At 43.2% G+C, this 19547-nt stretch overlaps 1 protein-coding gene across 3 annotated transcripts in view; it reads left to right on the top strand.

Moving 5' to 3' along the window:
- ksr2 (kinase suppressor of ras 2) overlaps positions 1 to 19547 on the top strand; it is a 105305-nt gene that overhangs the window by 2092 nt on the left and 83666 nt on the right. For 2 of the 3 annotated variants that reach the window (XM_072434171.1, XM_072434170.1), the window contains exons 2-5: positions 10853 to 10993; positions 11166 to 11316; positions 17838 to 17873; positions 18486 to 18984. In XM_072434171.1, the coding sequence (XP_072290272.1) occupies positions 10853 to 10993; positions 11166 to 11316; positions 17838 to 17873; positions 18486 to 18984 (827 nt within the window). The remainder of the gene's footprint in view (positions 1 to 10852; positions 10994 to 11165; positions 11317 to 17837; positions 17874 to 18485; positions 18985 to 19547) is intronic. The other variant, XM_072434172.1, reaches the window with a different exon arrangement.

Below are 19547 nucleotides of genomic sequence, written 5' to 3'. Positions count from 1 at the left end.
ACATTCTCAAATTGTTCAGGAAATATAAAAAATAATGAGTAACAATACTTGCACAAATGGGTTTTGATACTAGTTTTAATCTCGAGTAGTATCTGATTTTTAACACTTTTGACAGCCTTAAAGTGGAGGGCAGGACATCATTCACTCAAGAGATCAAAATATATCATTTTTAGTTTTAAAATGTTAACTACTATAGCAACCGTCCCAATTTATCATCATTTTGAAACCCATGGATCCTGAAATGCACTGTTTAACTGTCAGATTGCAGATTTGTTGACCTGTTTGATAGTTAATATCTCTGTAATTCACAATAGCTCCAGCTTGTGGTGCCACGTTTCAATTCCACACACACGATTGTTGTCATTTTCAGCCATAACAATAATATGGCAAGTTTTTTGACTTTATGCCTCACAAATATTGCTCAACATTTGTGGATCATAAGTTTGGATATTTCTTTCAAAAACAGCAAATCATCAAATTATAATAACTTTACTAAACCTGATTCAGACAGAGATTTTCATCATCGGTTTTACACATACTTTTGGCTAGAAATACAGTGTTGTTATATTTGCTCTGGTACTGAAAATCCTTACTATCAATATAATGAATACCTAAATTACCTTGCAATGCAGATCAGGTTTTTTTGTGTATGTGTGGTCACTTCATATCTTTCAATGTGGGTCAAATCTTTCAAAATTGCTCTTCAATATCAAGCATTGTTTGACCTTTACTTTGGCTCCGGACCTTTGACTATATTGTAATTATGTAGATGTTTTTACCCAAACAGTAACTTTACCCTTGTAGTTCTATTTTGACCAACACATATTAGCATTAGATCTGACGTCCGGCCCTTGTCCCTCTATTGTCTTCTCCAGGAGATTCCTACTACTCGTCTATTTTTAACCTGTGGGTAGTTTTGCCTCAGTCGTAGTGTTTTGGGTCCGTGCACTGGCCTCGCTCTTGTCAAAAAGCTCCATGAAACGGCACATTCACAGTATATGACGACATGGCTGAAGTAGTATACAGGTTTCCATTAATATCATTATGCATTGTGGAGAGTCTCCCTTGGATACATGCTTAATTATCTTTGCGTGAGGGCTTTGTGGAGCTTCAAACACATGTGGTGGCGCCGCCTGCACTGTAAACAGGGCACGCCGTTGTCAATACAGCCCTTGTGTGTAACAGTTAGTGTAGCGTTTCAATGAGAAGCCGCTTCTAATGTCTGGCTTTGGAGAGGGATCAGTCCAAAAAGCCGTTTGCCGTAAAGAAATACAGATAGTAACTGGCGGTTTAAACGTGTGGACGAGGATGGTAGAAGACACAGGGAAGTATTTAAAAAGCCTGAGATGGAGGAGTTGAGATCCTGCCTACTTCACACCTCCACACACCTGGGTAATGGCTGTGGAAAGTAGGTGTCAGTTTGGTCTGTTAAGAAAAGATACAACAATTACGCGTTCCCATCAAAATATTGTGTTACATGGGCCGTCATACAAACTGGAGTGTGTACATTATGGTGATTTAGGGCGGCCATTATTGTGGTAGGTGTCGGCTCCTCCTTGAGCCGACACCTTAACGTGGTGGAGGGGTTTGAGTGCCCGAATGATCCCGGGAGCTATGTTGTCGGGGGCTTCATGCCCCTGGTAGGGTCTCCCAAGGCAAACAGGTCCTAGGTGACGGGTCAGACAAAGATCGGTTCAGAAGCCTCTTATGACGACGACACAATCAAGGCAGTTCACGTCGCCCGGATCGGCGTCACCGGGGCCCCATCCTGGAGCCAGGCCTGGGATGGGTGCTCCATGGCGAGCGCCTGGTGGCCGGGTCTTACCCCACGGGGCCCGGCCGGGCACAGCCCGAAAGAGCGACGTGGGGCCGCCCTCCCGTGGGCCCACCACCCGCAGGAGGATCCATAGGGGGCCGGTGCAGAGAGATCTGGGCGGCAGTCGACGGCAGGGGCCTCGGCGACCAGATCTCCGGACACAGAGACTAACTCTGGGGACATGGAATGTCACCTCGCTGGGGGGGAAAGAGCCTGAGCTTGTGCGGGAGGTTGAGCGATACCGACTAGATATAGTCGGCCTCACCTCCACGCACAGTTTGGGCTCTGGAACCCATCTCCTCGAGAGGGGCTGGACGCTCCACTTCTCTGGTGTTGCCCGCGGGGAGAGGCGGCGGGCTGGTGTGGGCTTGCTGATAGCCCCTCAGCTCAGCCGCCACGTGTTGGAGTTTACCCCGGTGAACGAGAGGGTCGCGTCCCTCCGCCTTCGGGTGGGGGACAGGTCTCTCACTGTTGTGGCGGCCTACGGGCCGAACAGCAGTGCAGAGTACCCGGCCTTCTTGGAGTCCTTGGGAGGGGTACTGGACAGTGCACCGACCGGGGACTCCGTTGTTCTACTGGGGGACTTCAACGCCCACGTGGGCAATGACAGTGACACCTGGAGAGGGGTGATCGGGAAGAACGGCTTCCCCGATCTGAACCCGAGCGGTGTTCAGTTATTGGACTTCTATGCTAGCCACGGATTGTCCATAACGAACACCATGTTCAAGCACAAGGGTGTCCATCAGTGCACGTGGCACCAGGACACCCTAGGCCGGAGGTCAATGATCGACTTAGTTGTCGTGTCATCAGACCTCCGGCCGCGTGTCTTGGACACTCGGGTGAAGAGAGGGGCAGAGTTGTCAACCGATCACCACCTGGTGGTGAGTTGGATCCGCTGGCGGAGGAGGAAGCCGGACAGACTTGGCAGACCCAAGCGCATTGTGAGGGTCTGTTGGGAACGTCTAGTGGAGCCCTCTGTCAGTAGGGTATTCAACTCGCACCTCCGGGAGAGCTTCTCCCATGTCCCGGGGGAGGCTGGGGACATTGAGTCCGAGTGGACCATGTTCTCCGCCTCCATTGTTGATGCGGCTGCTCGGAGCTGTGGTCGCAAGGTCTCCGGTGCCTGTCGTGGCGGCAACCCCCGAACCCGGTGGTGGACACCGGAAGTAAGGGATGCCGTCAGACTAAAGAAGGAGGCCTATCAGGCCACTCTGGCTTGTAGGTCTCCGGAGGTCATCGACGAGTATCGGCAGGCCAAGCGAGCCGCGGCTCGTGCTGTCGCAGAGGCAAAAACCCGGGCCTGGGAGGAGTTCGGGGAGGCCATGGAGGAGGACTATCGGTCGGCACCAAAGAAATTCTGGCAAACCGTCCGGCGCCTCAGGAAGGGGAAGCAGTGTCTCACAAACACCGTTTACGGTGCGGGTGGAGGCCTGCTGACCTCGACTGGGGATGTCGTCGGACGGTGGAAGGAATACTTTGAGGATCTCCTTAATCCCTCAGTCACGTCTTCTGAAGAGGAAGTAGAGACCGGGGACTCGGAGGCTGGCTCATCCATCACCCAAGCTGAAGTCACTGAGGTTGTCCGCAAACTCCTCGGTGGCAGGGCTCCGGGGGTGGATGAGATCCGCCCTGAGTACCTAAAGTATCTGGATGTTGTAGGACTGTCTTGGTTGACACGTCTCTGCAACATCGCGTGGCGTTCGGGGACCGTGCCTCTGGACTGGCAGACCGGGGTGGTGGTCCCTCTGTTCAAGAAGGGGGACCGGAGGGTGTGTTCCAACTACAGAGGGATCACACTCCTCAGCCTCCCGGGTAAGGTCTATTCCAAGGTACTGGAGAGGAGAACCCGACCGATAGTCGAACCTCGGATTCAGGAGGAGCAGAGTGGTTTTCGTCCCGGTCGTGGAACACTGGACCAGCTCTATACCCTCCATCGGGTGCTCGAGGGTTCATGGGAGTTTGCCCAACCAGTCCACATGTGCTTTGTGGATCTGGAGAAGGCTTTTGACCGTGTCCCTCGGGGTGTCCTTTGGGGGGTGCTCCGGGAGTACGGGGTCCGGGGCCCTTTGCTCAGGGCTGTCCGGTCCCTGTATGACCGGAGCAGGAGCTGTGTTCGCATTGCCGGCAGTAAGTCAGACCTGTTCCCAGTGCATGTTGGACTCCGCCAGGGCTGCCCTGTGTCACCGGTTCTGTTCATAATTTTTATGGACAGAATTTCTAGGCGCAGTCAGGGGTCGGAGGGGGTCCGGTTTGGGGACCACAGGATCTCATCTCTGCTGTTTGCAGACGATGTTGTCCTGATGGCTCCATCAAACCCGGACCTGCAACATGCACTGGGACGGTTTGCAGCCGAGTGTGAAGCGGCTGGGATGAGAATCAGCACCTCCAAATCCGAGGCCATGGTTCTCGACCGGAAAAAGGTGGCTTGCCCTCTCCAGGTGGGTGGGGTGTCCTTGCCCCAAGTGGAGGAGTTCAAGTATCTCGGGGTCTTGTTCACGAGTGAGGGAAGGATGGAGCGTGAGATCGACAGGCGGATCGGTGCAGCGGCTGCAGTGATGCAGTCGCTGCATCGGACCGTTGTGGTAAAGAGGGAGCTGAGCCGAAAGGCAAAGCTCTCTATTTACCGGTCGGTCTACGTTCCTACCCTCACCTATGGTCATGAGCTTTGGGTAGTGACCGAAAGAACAAGATCGCGGATACAAGCGGTCGAAATGAGTTTCCTCCGCCGGGTGGCTGGGCGCTCCCTTAGAGATAAGGTGAGGAGCTCGGCCACACGGGGGGAGCTCGGAGTAGAGCCGCTGCTCCTCCACGTCGAGAGGAGCCAGCTGAGGTGGCTCGGGCATCTGTTCCGGATGCCTCCTGGGCGCCTCCCTCGGGAGGTGTTTCAGGCATGTCCCACCGGGAAGAGGCCCCGGGGAAGACCCAGGACACGCTGGAGAGACTATGTCTCTCGGCTGGCCTGGGAACGCCTCGGGATCCCCCCGGAGGAGTTAGAGGAAGTGTCTGGGGAGAAGGAAGTCTGGGAGTCCCTGCTCAGACTGCTGCCCCCGCGACCCGGCCCCGGATAAAGCGGCAGAAGATGGATGGATGGATGGATGGGAAAAAAAAACATATGAAGCATTTAAAATATGTTTGTTTTGAACGAGAAGAAAATAAAAATACGATTGTCCTCAAGTCGGAGCAGTGGGCGCTGCGAAGAGAGACTAAAGAGAGATATTTGGACTCTTAACAATTACAATGACGTCGCTGTTTGTTTTACAGCTTGTATGTGTCGGCCTAATTACAAATAAAAAGCGTAACAATATCTCCTTTCAGAATATCAGGCCACTATCTAATTTCTATGCCCAGTATCCCGTTTGATTAGATTTCTATATCTATCATATTTGTGCTGCCTTGGTTATTTAAATATATGTTTTATCATGTTGCTGCTTTATTATGTGAATTCCACAAAGCTTACTTTTATTCTATTCTGTATTGTATCTGATTTATTGTTAATTAAAAGTAAATGAGTCAAGAAAAAGGTACAGTTTCAGAAATTTCATGTAATAAGATAAAACATCTTATTACAAAAAAAATCAAGGTTGTTTACTTTATTAAAAACATTATAGCTCCTCCTAAGTGTTCAGCTATAATGAGGCATATTCTATATTTGAAATGAATACAAATGAATACAAATTACTCATGTACATATGTATGTTTATTGCCAATATCATAATGCAATATTATGATGCCAATTTGATAAGCTATGTTGAAATAACTATTTTACCTCGATATATTACTTAAACGCAGCTCTAAATGTGGGACTGTCAAGCACCAACAGTTTTATTGCCTGAAGCAGTTATCACTTATAACACCAATAAATCCCATACATTATAAATTACTCGACTTCAGTAACTTTAACACAATGACAGTTCTTGTTTATGTTCCCTGTTGCTGCTGACAACAGTTCGACTGCAGTACCTGTTAACTGTCTGCCCTGATCAGAATTATGTTATCATCGTTGGGGATTTAACGTTCATGTGGATAATGATCAAAATCATAATAAAGCCGTAGAATATGCTTAACTTTTGGACTGTTTTAGTTTTCTACAACATGTTAAAGAGCCAATGGTCACATCTCGGACGTGTTCATTTCCAAGGGTGTCATCATCTCCTCTTTTAATGTGACGGACCTAAAATACCTGATGTAAGTGGAGAATCTGTTGACGACGTTTCAGAAGGGCCCAGTGCGTGACAAATAAACACCACATAGGAAAAGATCAGAATGAATATAGAAAATCTAAGAAAAACTATTCTTTCAATACCCTAATGAGCTATTTAAAGCCAAACAGACATATCTATCTAAAATAATTAATAAGAATATCAAGAACACATGTATTACGTAATTTGCAGTGGTAGAAAAACTGAAAACTCTTGACAATTTGCTGCATTGTCATCCCTATTTCACACTACACTGTCCTGTCGAATAAAGTCTACGGCCAAAATCCAGTCAATTCAAACGTGAAATACCAACATTATGCAGATGATACTTTTTTTAGTTAAACCACGATCATCATATTTGGAAACAAAAAATTTGACATTTTTATTTTATTCAACTGAAGTCTTTCTACCTTAAGTTGTTAAGGTAGTTCATACACAAGGTAGTTGCACTACCTTGTGTATGAAATGTGTGGTAGAAATGACTTTGCTTTAGTCTTTTTTTTCTTAATATCATTTTGTTTCATTTAATATTGTCATTGTAAACATATACAATATATTCCACTAATGTGAGTACTTGTAAATACATCGCGTGTTTTGTTTCTGTAAATCATGTTCAGAGCTGCTGCTTGTCTAGAGCGCCCTCTGCTGTAGAAATGCTGTAATACAACTCAAAGTTCAAAGTGGAATCTACTGCAGGCGTTTGCAAACCCTTAAGGCTAAAATCAAGTTTGTTTAACAAGTGCTCCGGCCTCGTGACCCCCACTTTGGGAACCATGGCTACAGCTTAGGTTGAACTGAAGTCAATTAATTAAATATTTACTTCAAATTATACAATTACTTTATGTTTACATAAACATGTATTTTCTTCTCCACCTATCATACCTTAGTGTCTGGTTTCTTTGAAGTTATTACTAAATGACTAAAAGTCTTTTTGCAGATCCATAATTATTAGTGGTAGAGATGCCAACGGGTTATGTGTTAGAATTATTGCAAGAATATACAGTATTTTCCGGACTATACTATAAGTCGCTCCGGAGTATAAGTATAATTATGGCTCTCGCCTCCCGCGTGACCATGTTTTCTGCTGCGTTTTGTGGCATACCACACGAAGCTCAGTAATTCACCGTTGATGATTGTGTAGTTTGCGATTCAAATAGTAGTTTGTCTCGGCAAATTGCAAGATTGTGCTGCAGGGAGAAAGAGAGAGAGCCTCTGTGACCCGCGACTTTTCATTGAAGTTCAGGAGGTCAAAAATACCCGAGTTGTGGCAGAAAGAATTAAGTCTAAAGAATTAAGTCTAAATAATTAAGTCTAAAGAATAAAGTCTAAAGAATAAAGTCAAAAGAATTAAGTCTAAAGAATAAAGTCTAAAGAATATAGTCTAAAGAATAATAATTCTAACACTAATGCTAAGACTGCGGCACGAGAGGAAATGTCGAACACCCGGTCTGGAGAGACGGGAGATGGCGGAGGAGAGTGGATCGGGGATGGAAGACGTTCTGGACGGCGTGGAGGAGCAGCCTTTTCTGCCTGCACGTGCCCGGAAACGTAAAAAGTCCCTTAGCTCGTCCGAGGGTTCTGGGAATGAGCAGCAGGATGAGGCTGAAGCTATTGATGTCCGGGGTGAGAGCAGAGACTGTAAGGTGATCATAAAGCTTGCACAGGATAGTGCATCCTTTAAGGAGTGGAATTCAGTGGCATTGTCAAAGAGCCTAACTGTAGCTGTGGGAGTGATCAAGAGTGCGAGTGTCCTTAGAGATGGCTCGCTGCTGGTCGTGTGCAAGGACGCGGCTCAGCAACGGAAGGCGATTGGAACTAAACGTCTGGGTGGAAAGGACATTCTTGTGTCTAATGCTGAAAGAAACACGGTCAGAGGAGTTATCATAGGTGTCCCTACGGCGACGTCTGTGGATGAAGTTAAGGAGAATTTGACTGGAGCTACGGTGGTGGACGCTAGGCGGTTGAAGGTGACCCGGTTTGGGGTAAGATGTGACAGCTTGTCGGTAATGGTAACACTTGAAGGGAGGTGCCTGCCTAGTAAGGTGTTCATTGGGTACATGTGCTATAGCGTCAGGCCATATGTTCCGCCGCCCCTGCGTTGCTTTAAGTGCCAGCGCTTTGGGCATATTGCAGCGGTCTGTAGAGGGAGGCAAAGGTGTGGTAAATGTGCAGGAGATCACGAGTATGGGAAGTGTGACGTGGGTGCAAAACTGAAGTGCTGTAACTGTGGGGAAGAACATAGCTCTGCCTACGGGGGATGCAGGTTTAGCAAAAGAGCTGCTGAGGTGCAGAAAATAAAGGTCTCTCAAGGTATATCCTATGCAGATGCAGTCAAGAAAGTTTCAAGTAACGAGTTTAGAGTAAATACAGAGAGAGGAGCCAGCGCTGCTCCCAGCCAGGGCGAAATGAGAGAGGCCAGCGTGGCTCCCAAGAAGTGTGAAGGTTTCAAGAGTGGAGGTCCCATGTGTGCAGGTTCCAGAATTAATGAGAATACCCTGGTTGTGGATAGAGAGGATTTTGTACTCTTTATGGTGGATGTTGTAAACTGTGCTGCTCAGACTCAAAGCAGAACTGAAAGGATCAGGATCATTGCTAAAGCTGCAGGGAGATTCCTTGGAACAAAGGAGCTTGATTGGGCAGATATAGAAAACAGGCTAAAGGCGCTAAATGGGAGTCGGAGTGATGGGGGTCTGCTTGTGGGGAGTCAGAGTGATCAGAGTGACGAGATGGGGGTGGGGGTGGTCTCCTGTCCTCGCCCAGTCTCGTAGACGCACGGCTACCAAGCGGCGACATCAGTGGACATATTAAAGCCTATAGAATGAAGCCTGAAGAATAAAGCTGTACGGTGGAAGCACCGAACGTCAAAGAAGGAGAGGAAGATGAAGAAGAGTCTCCCTGGAATAAAGCCGGTTGGTCTCTGAAACAACAACAACTATTCTAGTCACAAAGACATATCATGACCTCATGGGCTTTGTAACACCAAAGCAATGGAAGGAGTACTTTTACGGACTACGACAGAGTCTGAGGACTACGACAAAGTCTGAGGAATAAAGTCTGGCGGTAATGCAACACTTGGATGCCAACCGCCATAAAACAACAACAACAACAACAACAACAACAGGAAATGTCCCATCAAAATAAAAGAGGAAGAGGAAGTGAAGGCATTCATTGCGCCTCTGCTGGGCAATTGTGAAAATACACAATATCTGCAATGCACTTTTATCATGGCGTCTCGAGGAGAATATAAACCATGAGTTTCAAACAAATCAGACAATGTTGAGTTTTTCACACAATGGGTAGGGGGCGCTATAGAGTACATTTGTTACATGGTATTTATTTCCAATCAGATCATAAAAACGCATTAGTGAGTGAAATATGAGCTCCATAGATCAATTCCATTAGGCGTGACTTGTCCTTGAAAAATCAGGAAATTAAGCCTTTTTTGAGGGCGTGTTACGCGGAGACCGTAAAGAATATCAACATTCTTTTGGATATTTATTAAATTTCGATGTCTTTAGATGCAAAAGGTGTTGTTTTGAGCTCGATCGGACAAAAAAACTATGTATGATTTTGAAAAAAAAAAGTCAAGCGTGGCGGTGCCACTTTGATTCGACATGGCTGACTTCCTGTTTATCACAGAGCGATGCTGCCAGGTGTGTTTTACTCCTCAAAGGTCAGAGGTCAAAGGTAGCTCTATCACTGTCCCAAGTCTCATGTGCCTAGGGCCTAGTCACTAGGCCAAAGATTAAGCGTTTCATGTTTTTTCTTTTTTTTAACTAGTCGGCACTGTTGCGACGGGCGTTCTCGCAACCTCCATTTTATTGGAGTTCGGGCCGAGCCGATCGCGTCTATGTCCCATGTGTGACCTATGACCCCATGTGGGACATTCATCAATGTTCAGGGGGTCGTTAGGGGCCAGAGTTGTGGCAAAATGACCATGCAAGAACTATAATAATAAGAATAATAATAAGAAACCATGGCAAGAACAAAGACTCGTTCCATTCCATTGAATGGCTCGAGCCAAATATATAAGTATAAATATAAGTATAAATCGCATCTCGGCCAAAACTATGAAAAAAGGTGCGACTTGATGTCCGGAAAATACGGTACTCTGCCAGTCAAAAAAAGGGGCACACGCTCTAATATTTGGTAGGACGGCCTTTAGCTTTGATTACAGCACACATTCTGTGGCATAGTTTCAATAAGCTTCTGCAATATTAAAATATTTATTTCCATCCAGTGTTGCATTAAGTTTTCACCAGTTGATCTTATATTGATGATGAGAGAGTGACCACTGCACTGCACCTTCTCCAGCTCGTCACAAACACTCTCAGAGGTTCAGATCTGTAGTAAATTAGTTTCTGCTTCTCCTTGGATGTTTTCTCTGCTCGATGTCAATGATTTGACCCTTCTCAAACATACTGACATTTTTTCCATGACCACGTAATTTGTCTTTCCTCGTGGTTGTTTCAGAAATAAAAAGCCGCTCACTGCATCAGTCGGGTTTAAATACCATGTTGCAGCTGAAAGAGCATCACCTGCAGCAGTTCTCCTGTAGGAGGCTCAGACCTACTGTATTTCCTCAGTTTAATCCATGTGGCGACTTTTTTTGGGACAGGCAGTGCATATTGAGGTATAGGATTCTTTCGTTTTGACACTTTTAGTACAAATCAGTATATTGCAAACTCAATTACCTGGGAAACAGATGAATCTTTTTTTTATCTATAATATAACGTGTATTGGTTAGCTTGCCACCTCTCGTTTTTTTTTTTGCTCTCTCAAAGGAGTGAAATGTTGTGAAAATATGGTGATAATGTGTTTCTCGTGTTCCTCCCAGGGGAAGTTGGTCAAGTACTTCAGCCGCCAGCTGTCCTGTAAGTGCAAAGTGGCCTTAGAGGAGCGGAGTGCAGAGCTGGAGGACTTCCCTCGCCTCGGACACTGGTTCCGCATCGTCAACCTGAGGAAGGAGGTCATAGAGGTACAGTAAACCCAATCAAACTCAATCTGACGTACTATGGTTAAAGTAGGATGAATGTCAGCCAATATAACGTCCCCAAAAAGCATGGAAACCCAACGTGTCTGACCTGACTAAACACTGCTGAACTAAAGTCACTGCGCAGCATCTGTGAGCATGTGCCGTGTGTCTGCAGGAGATGAGACCAGGCGAGGTGACCCTGGAGAGCCTCCTGGACATGGGCGAGGAGCAGGTCTGTGAGCGGCTGCAGAAGTTTGGGGCAAATGAAGAGGAGTGCGCCCGACTCAACGCGTCACTGTCCTGCCTCCGGAAGGCTCAGCAGCTCGGTGAGAAAACACTCAAACACACTGGTGCGTTCAAAAGGGTCAGTCGAACTATTCCCACAGTCTACATTCTGTGTGATTCTAGTGTTAGATGATTATTAACAGCACAAGTTTGACGAGATCACACATAACAAGGAAAACTAGGACTGTCACAATGGAGCTCAACAGTAACTGCAAAGTCCACTGTGGTTAGGAAAATATACTCTGGTTCATTTTCTGCCATTGAGTTTTAGAAAAAACAATGTATTAAGAATTTAAAGGGGAATGGATGCTAGCCAGCAATTATTTACAGGAGCTAATCTTCAAAAATAAATATTTATGGTATGTTTTATTATGTTAAAAAAAGGCTAATCCTTAGACGTCTATAAACAAGTACGGAAATGCATTGGATTCTTGTATTAGTTCAGTAGTTCTGTTTTCAGTTTTCTCTCAAATGTTAACGCTCCCGGACATGTGAACTTTGAACAGAATCCTGCTGTCGAAACATTAAATGCAAATGGAATCGCAATGTTTGTCAGATACGATATGTTTTACAGTTCTAAACAAGACCACAACAGTATTTAGTTTACAATCTCATTTAAAACCATATAGCGACATCCCTCCAGATTAAGAGAATAATTGGTGATTTAATCCATCCACACTTTTAGTCGTTTGGAAATGTTGCGTTTGTCATTAGATTTGCGATAGGTTCATGTTTAAAATTCAGATGCAGTTCAGAGCGCACATTGTAAACATTAATATTTGATAGAAGACTGAATATTGAACTGATAAACTAACTTATACAAGAAACCCATGCATTTCAGCACATGTTTGTAGAGGTCTGAACTACTGATGAATATAGACCTTTCTATAAATTTGACAACAGTACAAAATGTATTTTCGATTCAATTGTGATATATTGTGCAGCTCTAATGGTACATAGTTTAATAGCTATATTTTAGACCTAGTTTAGCCCTTGTTTAGACCAGTGATACCCCTATTATAGACCTGGTTTAGAGCTGGTTTTCCTCAGGAAGTCAAATCTTCTTCTTCTTTGTGTCAGTTCTGTGTGAAACGTTTGAGAGCCTCTGGTCTGAGGTCATCTGAAGCGTTTGGCTGCAATGGCGCAAACTGTACACCAGGTGGCATCAAAGACCACACATTTAGATGGAGAAGAAGCTAGTTTGTGTAACCACTGGCGTATTTATGTTTATTATGATATTCTATTGATATAATGATTAGCTTTATTCACAAGTGCACTATAACTCTGCACTTGGAGATGCTATCGCTTTGCCTGGGTTATACCACAGTGTGACATTAAACGTCTATCTATTTCCATGGAGACAAGCAGGTGACAAGTTACAGGTCAGATCTGTGGAGAGGCGACCCCGCTCACAGTAAAAATGTTTTTCAGTTGTTTTTTTTTTGCAATTAAAACACCTGTAATTGAATAAATGCATGAAATCCGTCATGCCATACTCTAAAACATTCCAATGCTTTATATATATATATATATATATATATATATATATATATATATATATATATATATATATAGTACTACTGATGCATGTTTTATTTATCCATTACAAAACATATTTTTGACCGTATTATGTATTTTGTAATTTCACTAGTTGACCAGAAGAGGGCAGTGGCACATCACAAACAAAGTCGAACCTTTTAAACGTTTAATAACAGATCTACTTTCTACTCCCACATTCTCTTAAGTAAATGCAGATCTTTACAAATACCTTTTTGATATATAGACTTCTTATTTAATGTATAACTGTAATATGTTATGACGCAATTACCTGTGCCTATAAATTCATAACTTCCTTTACAGTATCTTATGTTTATTTCTTTATATTTTTACATGAATAGGAAAGTTATGCCAATATTTCATCATTGTGCAATACTGATAAAAAACAGCAGTCTGCAAATGTAGATGCATTTTGTAAAGCTATTGTTAGCAATTAATATATCCACTTTTAATATTATGCCAACAGGTTCAAATCAAATTAGACCATGCTTAAATTGCTCTTTAAGGAAAAAACTCACATACACAAATATATATATATATATATATATATATATATATATATATATATATATATACCCAATATAAATCAAAGCTGAACTAATATTTACGCGTAGTTTGTTTTGGTAACAAACCAAACATAATTAACTTATAGTTTGGATTATTCCCTGTGTATGTTGTTTTCTTGGTCTGTCCTCCCTCGTTTCCATGTGTTTCTGTTATTGTGCGCCGCTCTGTCCTTCATTGTGCTACTCCAAAGGCAGGGTCCCGCTCCACAAAGACAATAATGGGCTCGCTAAGCTGCATGTGCGTGTACTGCAGCTACATCACCTCGGTGCTGACGACGAGTGGCTCTTTCAGCTCTGAGAAACACATGTAGCAGGCAGCCCACTTCATATTCATATGCAGATTTAGAACCGGGCACCACTTTCCACTTCAAACCGCGCAGTCACTGCTGGTAAACACATTTATCACACAGCACCGCAAGACTTTCAGGTGAATTCAAACTCAAATAAGCAGTATCTTCACATCTCCTTTTGTTTTTTTAAAATCGGGATAAGTGAAAATTCCTATGTGTATTTAATGCTTTGTGCAAAACATGTTAGTATTAAGGGAGCAAAGCAAAGCAAAGGTGCTTTTTTCCTCTAAGGGATGCATTTTTCCACTGAAATCATACAATCCAAACATGTGTGCAGTGTAGGATGTGCAGAAGAATTGTGGTAATCCCAAGAGAATACGTTGTTCCACGTTATGAGTCATAATTATGTTGAAATTGGCAAATGTGGACATCTCTTTATTTTACAAGCTGAACACTTTGCATTTGCAGGGAAAAAACTAATTAGAAAGTTGATTTCTGCAGCCCATGAGATGCAAAGAGGATGAGTCATACAATTGAGAGGCAGGCGGGAGCTTTTTGTGCACAATATACACATTACCCAACCCGTGTCCTCATGCACACACAGAAACTACCACTAATATATATATTTTTGTATGACTTTTCAGTATTTAGCTAATCTTAATGTTTATCTCTTTATACGTTTACCATTTCCTTGACGTGGGAAATATGCCAAATAGCTTTTCATAGAGCCTAGATCCCGATTCATGATTATCACAATTTATGTTCACTTATGTTAAATTACATTACACACTGCTTTAGTTACTTTACTTACTTACTTTAGTTAACAGCTGTTTTTGAGAAATCAAATGTCGCAGTTATTGGTTAAATCTATCACCTGTCATTCACTCTTTTCCATAATACTAACATTTCAAACTAGATTTTGACCGTCATTGACACCCCAATGACAATTTTTTTTTATGCATTTTTGTAGACAAAACCATGTCATTTTGAACACAAATAATAGGAGTTTCTTTCACATTATGGTGTGTCTTATACTTATTCATATATAGAATTATTCAGTGTCTGTTCAGTATGGTATGTTTTTCTTTGTTTCTTTTTGACAACCCTCAGATCAGGATGAAAGCCCTCCATAGACACAGTTTTCAGAATATTTCACAAGATTACCAAATCAGATCAGAGATTGGAGATTCAATTTAACCATCATAATGCCGAACCTTATATGTTTGATCAAGGGGGGTGAGAAATCCCAATTAGATTTTTTTCCTCATGTTCTATCACAATTTTAGATTCAATTGTTTTTTGATTACTTAAAAACTAATTACAATCGATTTCAACAATATAAATGTCTTTACCCTTTTTTTTCTTCACTCAAACCTCTCGCTTTTACTGACAGATTGGCTGAAGACCGTGTTTTAAACGCCCCGCGACGAGCATCAATCTTGATTAAAATTCAATTAATTGCGCAAGCGTACGACCAAAATAATCACGGGGCTGTCACCTTACGCATTGAGACACTTAATTAACTCCTAATGTCAGAAACAAACAGAGATCAAATGTGAGGCGATCGAAGACGGAGCGCTCGAAAATGAAGCGCAAACTACGGGAGGCGAATCAGGAAAGTAAGAAACATTGACCGGATCTCGACAGCCATCTTCCTGAGCACTGGGCGGTCTTTATTGGCGGTTAACTAATTAGCTGAGTGTAACTTTGAGTCCTACTGATTACTCCAAGAATGCTCACAGTTCCTCAAAGTCAAAAGCCCACCAGAGATAAAACAAGAACACCTCTTCTATTGAACACAGGCGGTGCCCTTTTACCAAATCCTGTTTATAGTGGCAGGAAGATTGAGCGGGTAGCGTCCACTGGCATTTCACTGCCATTTAGCCCAAGGAAGCCACACACATCTAGAGGTAATTAGTGCAATTATGAGCAAAGCATCGCCGCATGTTACATCTGGCTTAGGGTTAATGGTGTCCGGATGGTCCTTTTTGGCTTTATCACCGGCAAGTTCACAGTGATCGAGCCATATTGTCAGCACACAGCATTTGAAGAAGGCATTTGGCTGGAGATCTACGATACAATTCCAACTATTTTATGAAAGAAAATGTGGGCCGATTTGTCCTTGTTACCTGTGGGGATAAAATGTCTCAACAAATTTGAAATATGTGAATAAAATACTATTGTCTGACCCACAATGGAGAAGAGAAGATACTGCCAAAGAACTTTTATTTGGGGAACTGCAGGAGAATAGACACATGCAATCAAGAGTCAAGTTAAAAGATACATAATGACTTAAATCTAACACAAGTAGAGCAAAAATATAAGGCTACAACAGCACTATGGCTATGGCTAGGTTATGTACAACGCAGCATATGGGCAGAATAAATGGCAAGTAAAGTGGCAAAGTGGTGAGTCACAATAATCATAATAATAATAGTAGTAATAACTAATACATATGTTTTATAAAGTGCTTTTCAACAGACTCAAAGACGCGTTACTTAGAGCAAAGAAAATTACATAGAGCAAAGAAAAACATGATGTTGACTATGTTGCGCATGATTACTGCAGGTGGATGACACACACAGAGCTGGAGCTGTGTTAAATTGCATGTTTCAACAGCAAAGTACAAGAACAGCAGCACTAAGAGGTATCAGCAGAATGTAAAATGAACAGGGAGAAGTTAATCAACATAACATACTGGCTTTATTTTAGATGAGCATTATGCGACAAACAGCAAACATAGGTGAAACTGTAACATTGTCAGCCAGACCATAACACGCTGTCTATGATTTTCCATCAGTGACTCGTTGTCCATTATTTTTGCATGGCTCTGGAGAAAAGGATAGAATTAAGGCCAAAAGGGTTCCACGGACATTTGAGTCTATTGGAAGTGGGGAGCAGGGCTGTGCACAGAGCTAATTGCTAATGATTAATACAAATGGATGATATTAGAGATTTCAACATTATATTGCAACCCAGATTTGCATATGGGACTGGCATTATCATTATCATCAAAGAGAAATGTATAATGAAATTAAAGGTCAAATTTGTTAGATATAATTTCAGTGTTCAGTATTAAGTGTCAGACACACAGCTTCTGATCGCTGATTATTGGTGTGCCCATCTGGAGTCTCATTCTCGCTGCCGTGGACTCCTCTGTGGAGCTTGATTAGATTTTACATGGGGTCAAATTAAACTTCCTTTATTTTCTGTATTTGTACCAGTTTGTTGTGTTTGTTTTTAACTTCTTTGATTGAGTACTGTAACGTATCGTTCTTGACATATTGTGGGCCCCTCATCTCCCTCCTGTGTCTCCTATCTTCATGTTTTTCTGAAGAGTTGGATCAGGAACAGTGAGTGCAGGCACAGCTTGACTGGAGAGGCCCTTCTGACTAATATCCAGGGTGTGAATTACAGCTGTGTGCTGCTGACAGATTGTGTAAGCACAAAAGGAATCAAACCGCTGTCTTTCATTTGTAGCAGTCATTTTGCACCTATTATATTTGTAGGGTGAAATTTATTAATATACTGTACTAAGTACATATATATTTATCCAACTAATTTTGACACTCGATACAGGGCTGTCTCTGTTGACTGGTTTATTCATATTTTTGTGCAAAATGAAAGTGTTGGTGCTGTATATTTCCAGTTTTGTAATAATTTTAAAGCATATAAAGGAAATGCATTTATGTATCGTCTCCTGAGACGTTCTGCATTTTCTCTAAACAAAGACCACAGGCGTTTAGCCTCCAGTTATGGTGATCCTCTGGGGACACATACTGTATGAGACATGAGACTGGAGATCTTTAGATGTTGTGTTTGAAGTTGTGTTTTTTTTTTCTTTCCGTTCCTTGGAGACAATGTCAAAGGGAAGAATAATAATGGCACACTAGGGTGAGGAAAATCTCTTGTTGAGTAATTTTGCATAAATAGATCCTTTGTGGTCAGCAACACCACTGATGATTGTGAAGTCTGTCTCAGTCAAGCTTGAAAAACGTCATGCTGATCAATTCAACCAATATGATGCTTTGTGTGCTGGACGTACTCTTTGCTATGCATAGCTGCAAAAGCATAGACAAGTGGGGTATTTCAAGCCATTTCAGCTGTCTCTGCTCAATCAATAAACGTTCTTTTTGTGTCTTTCCAAAGAACAACTTGAGGAGGATAAATTGCACAATAACGGAGGTAAAGTACTGTTTCTGAACTCCAAAACACTCACTTTGGCTGCTTTCCTTCTTCTTCCACTCTTCTTTTTTCTTTCATCTTATATTTTGGTTTGCTGGATGTGCCGATGACTCACTTGCTTTTGCACTGTTTTGGCTCCTCTCCACGGCTTCGGCCCATCCTGTCTTAAGGCTTAATCTGCTTGTCATATCACTCACTACAAATACATGTACATCAGTGTCCTACTGTTCTGGAATAGTTTGTGCTCATTAGCAGCGGCCTGGATTACTTTTCTAATCCATCATTACACGATAACTGTAACTATAATTCCTTTTGTAAGATTGCATGAAAAATGCTTGATAATGTTAATGCATGTGATTATTCTTGAAAAGTCTTAAAGCTGGGGTACCTAATTTTCACAGCAAAAACCGAAGTGTTTAAATGTGTCTAACTAGTTCAGGACTATATCTGATTTTTTTTTCTGCAATGGAACACTCCTGGACGAATGAGGGATCACACAGACTTATTACTCATTTACAAAAAGTTTGGTACCCTAGCTTTAACTGAAACATTTAGTATGATTAGAAATATCAGATAAAAGGTTGGCCTTTCAAGAGTATCTTCTCTTCACAGGAAACCAGGCCAAGCAGGATTGGTCCATCCAGTGGCCGACCTCTGACACTGGGAAAGAGAACACTCCAGTGTGCCAGCCTGAAGCCAGTCAGTGGATTCGCTTCCAGCTTTCCCAAAGCCCTAAAGTCCAGTCCAAGTACAGCCAGCACATGTGCCACAGCCCCCAGGCTGTACCCCCTCCGCTGTACGCTGAGCGGCTGACTGTGGACAGCCCCACGCTGGGCTTGCCCTTTTTGGACTCGGGACACCGCTCCCTGCCCCCCTCCCCTCGTCAGAGACACTTTGGCCACACCCCTCCAAGGACTCCGCTGGTGGTCAACACTATGACTCCCCCTGGCACCCCCCCAATTCGTAGACGCAACAAGCTGAAGGCTCCGGGAACGCCTCCTCCACCCAGCCGTAAACTCATTCACCTGTTGCCCGGCTTCACTGCTCTGCACCGCAGCAAGTCCCACGAGTTTCAGCTGGGCAACCGCCTGGACGACACGCAGACACCAAAGTAAGCTTTCTCACACACATTTAAATCAATGGCTAGAAATTGTATTTTAGATGTGCCTCCAACATTTTGGATGTGCCCAAATACAGGCCTGAGGCCAGGAGTTTTATATCTATAAGATCCACAAACAACTCACAGTGGCACAATTGAACAACATAAATTCACTTACTTGATTTTCAGAGAAGTAAAATAAAATGTTAAAACAATATTACATGAATAAAAACAGGACAAAAGAACAAAAACCCAAGCAACGCAAACCCAGTGTTTAGCAGAAACCTGACTTGATTAATGCAAAGCAGACCTAGGACAAGACCAGGGTTAAACTAAGACTAAACAAACCATATCTACCAACATGGATAAGATAGGAGGCAGGACTAAACCAGGTCTTGGACTATCAGACCTGGTCTAGGTCACACAGCCATGTTCTCTGTATGTTAAGTTGTGAAATGATGTATGATTTATTACAATCCGAAGCATATTCACAGAGAAATTATCTTATGAGGAAATTAATTTAGATGTGCCTAATGCAAAGGTGCACGTGTCCTGGGACAAGACTGAGGTCACCT

The sequence above is a fragment of the Eucyclogobius newberryi genome, unplaced genomic scaffold (genome assembly GCF_026437365.1).
Source record: "Eucyclogobius newberryi isolate DKJ021-1_F unplaced genomic scaffold, fEucNew1.0.hap1 SCAF_6, whole genome shotgun sequence".
Lineage (NCBI taxonomy): Eukaryota > Metazoa > Chordata > Actinopteri > Gobiiformes > Gobiidae > Eucyclogobius > Eucyclogobius newberryi.
Note: the sequence above shows the minus strand (reverse complement) of the source record. Positions and strands in the feature narration are given on the sequence as shown.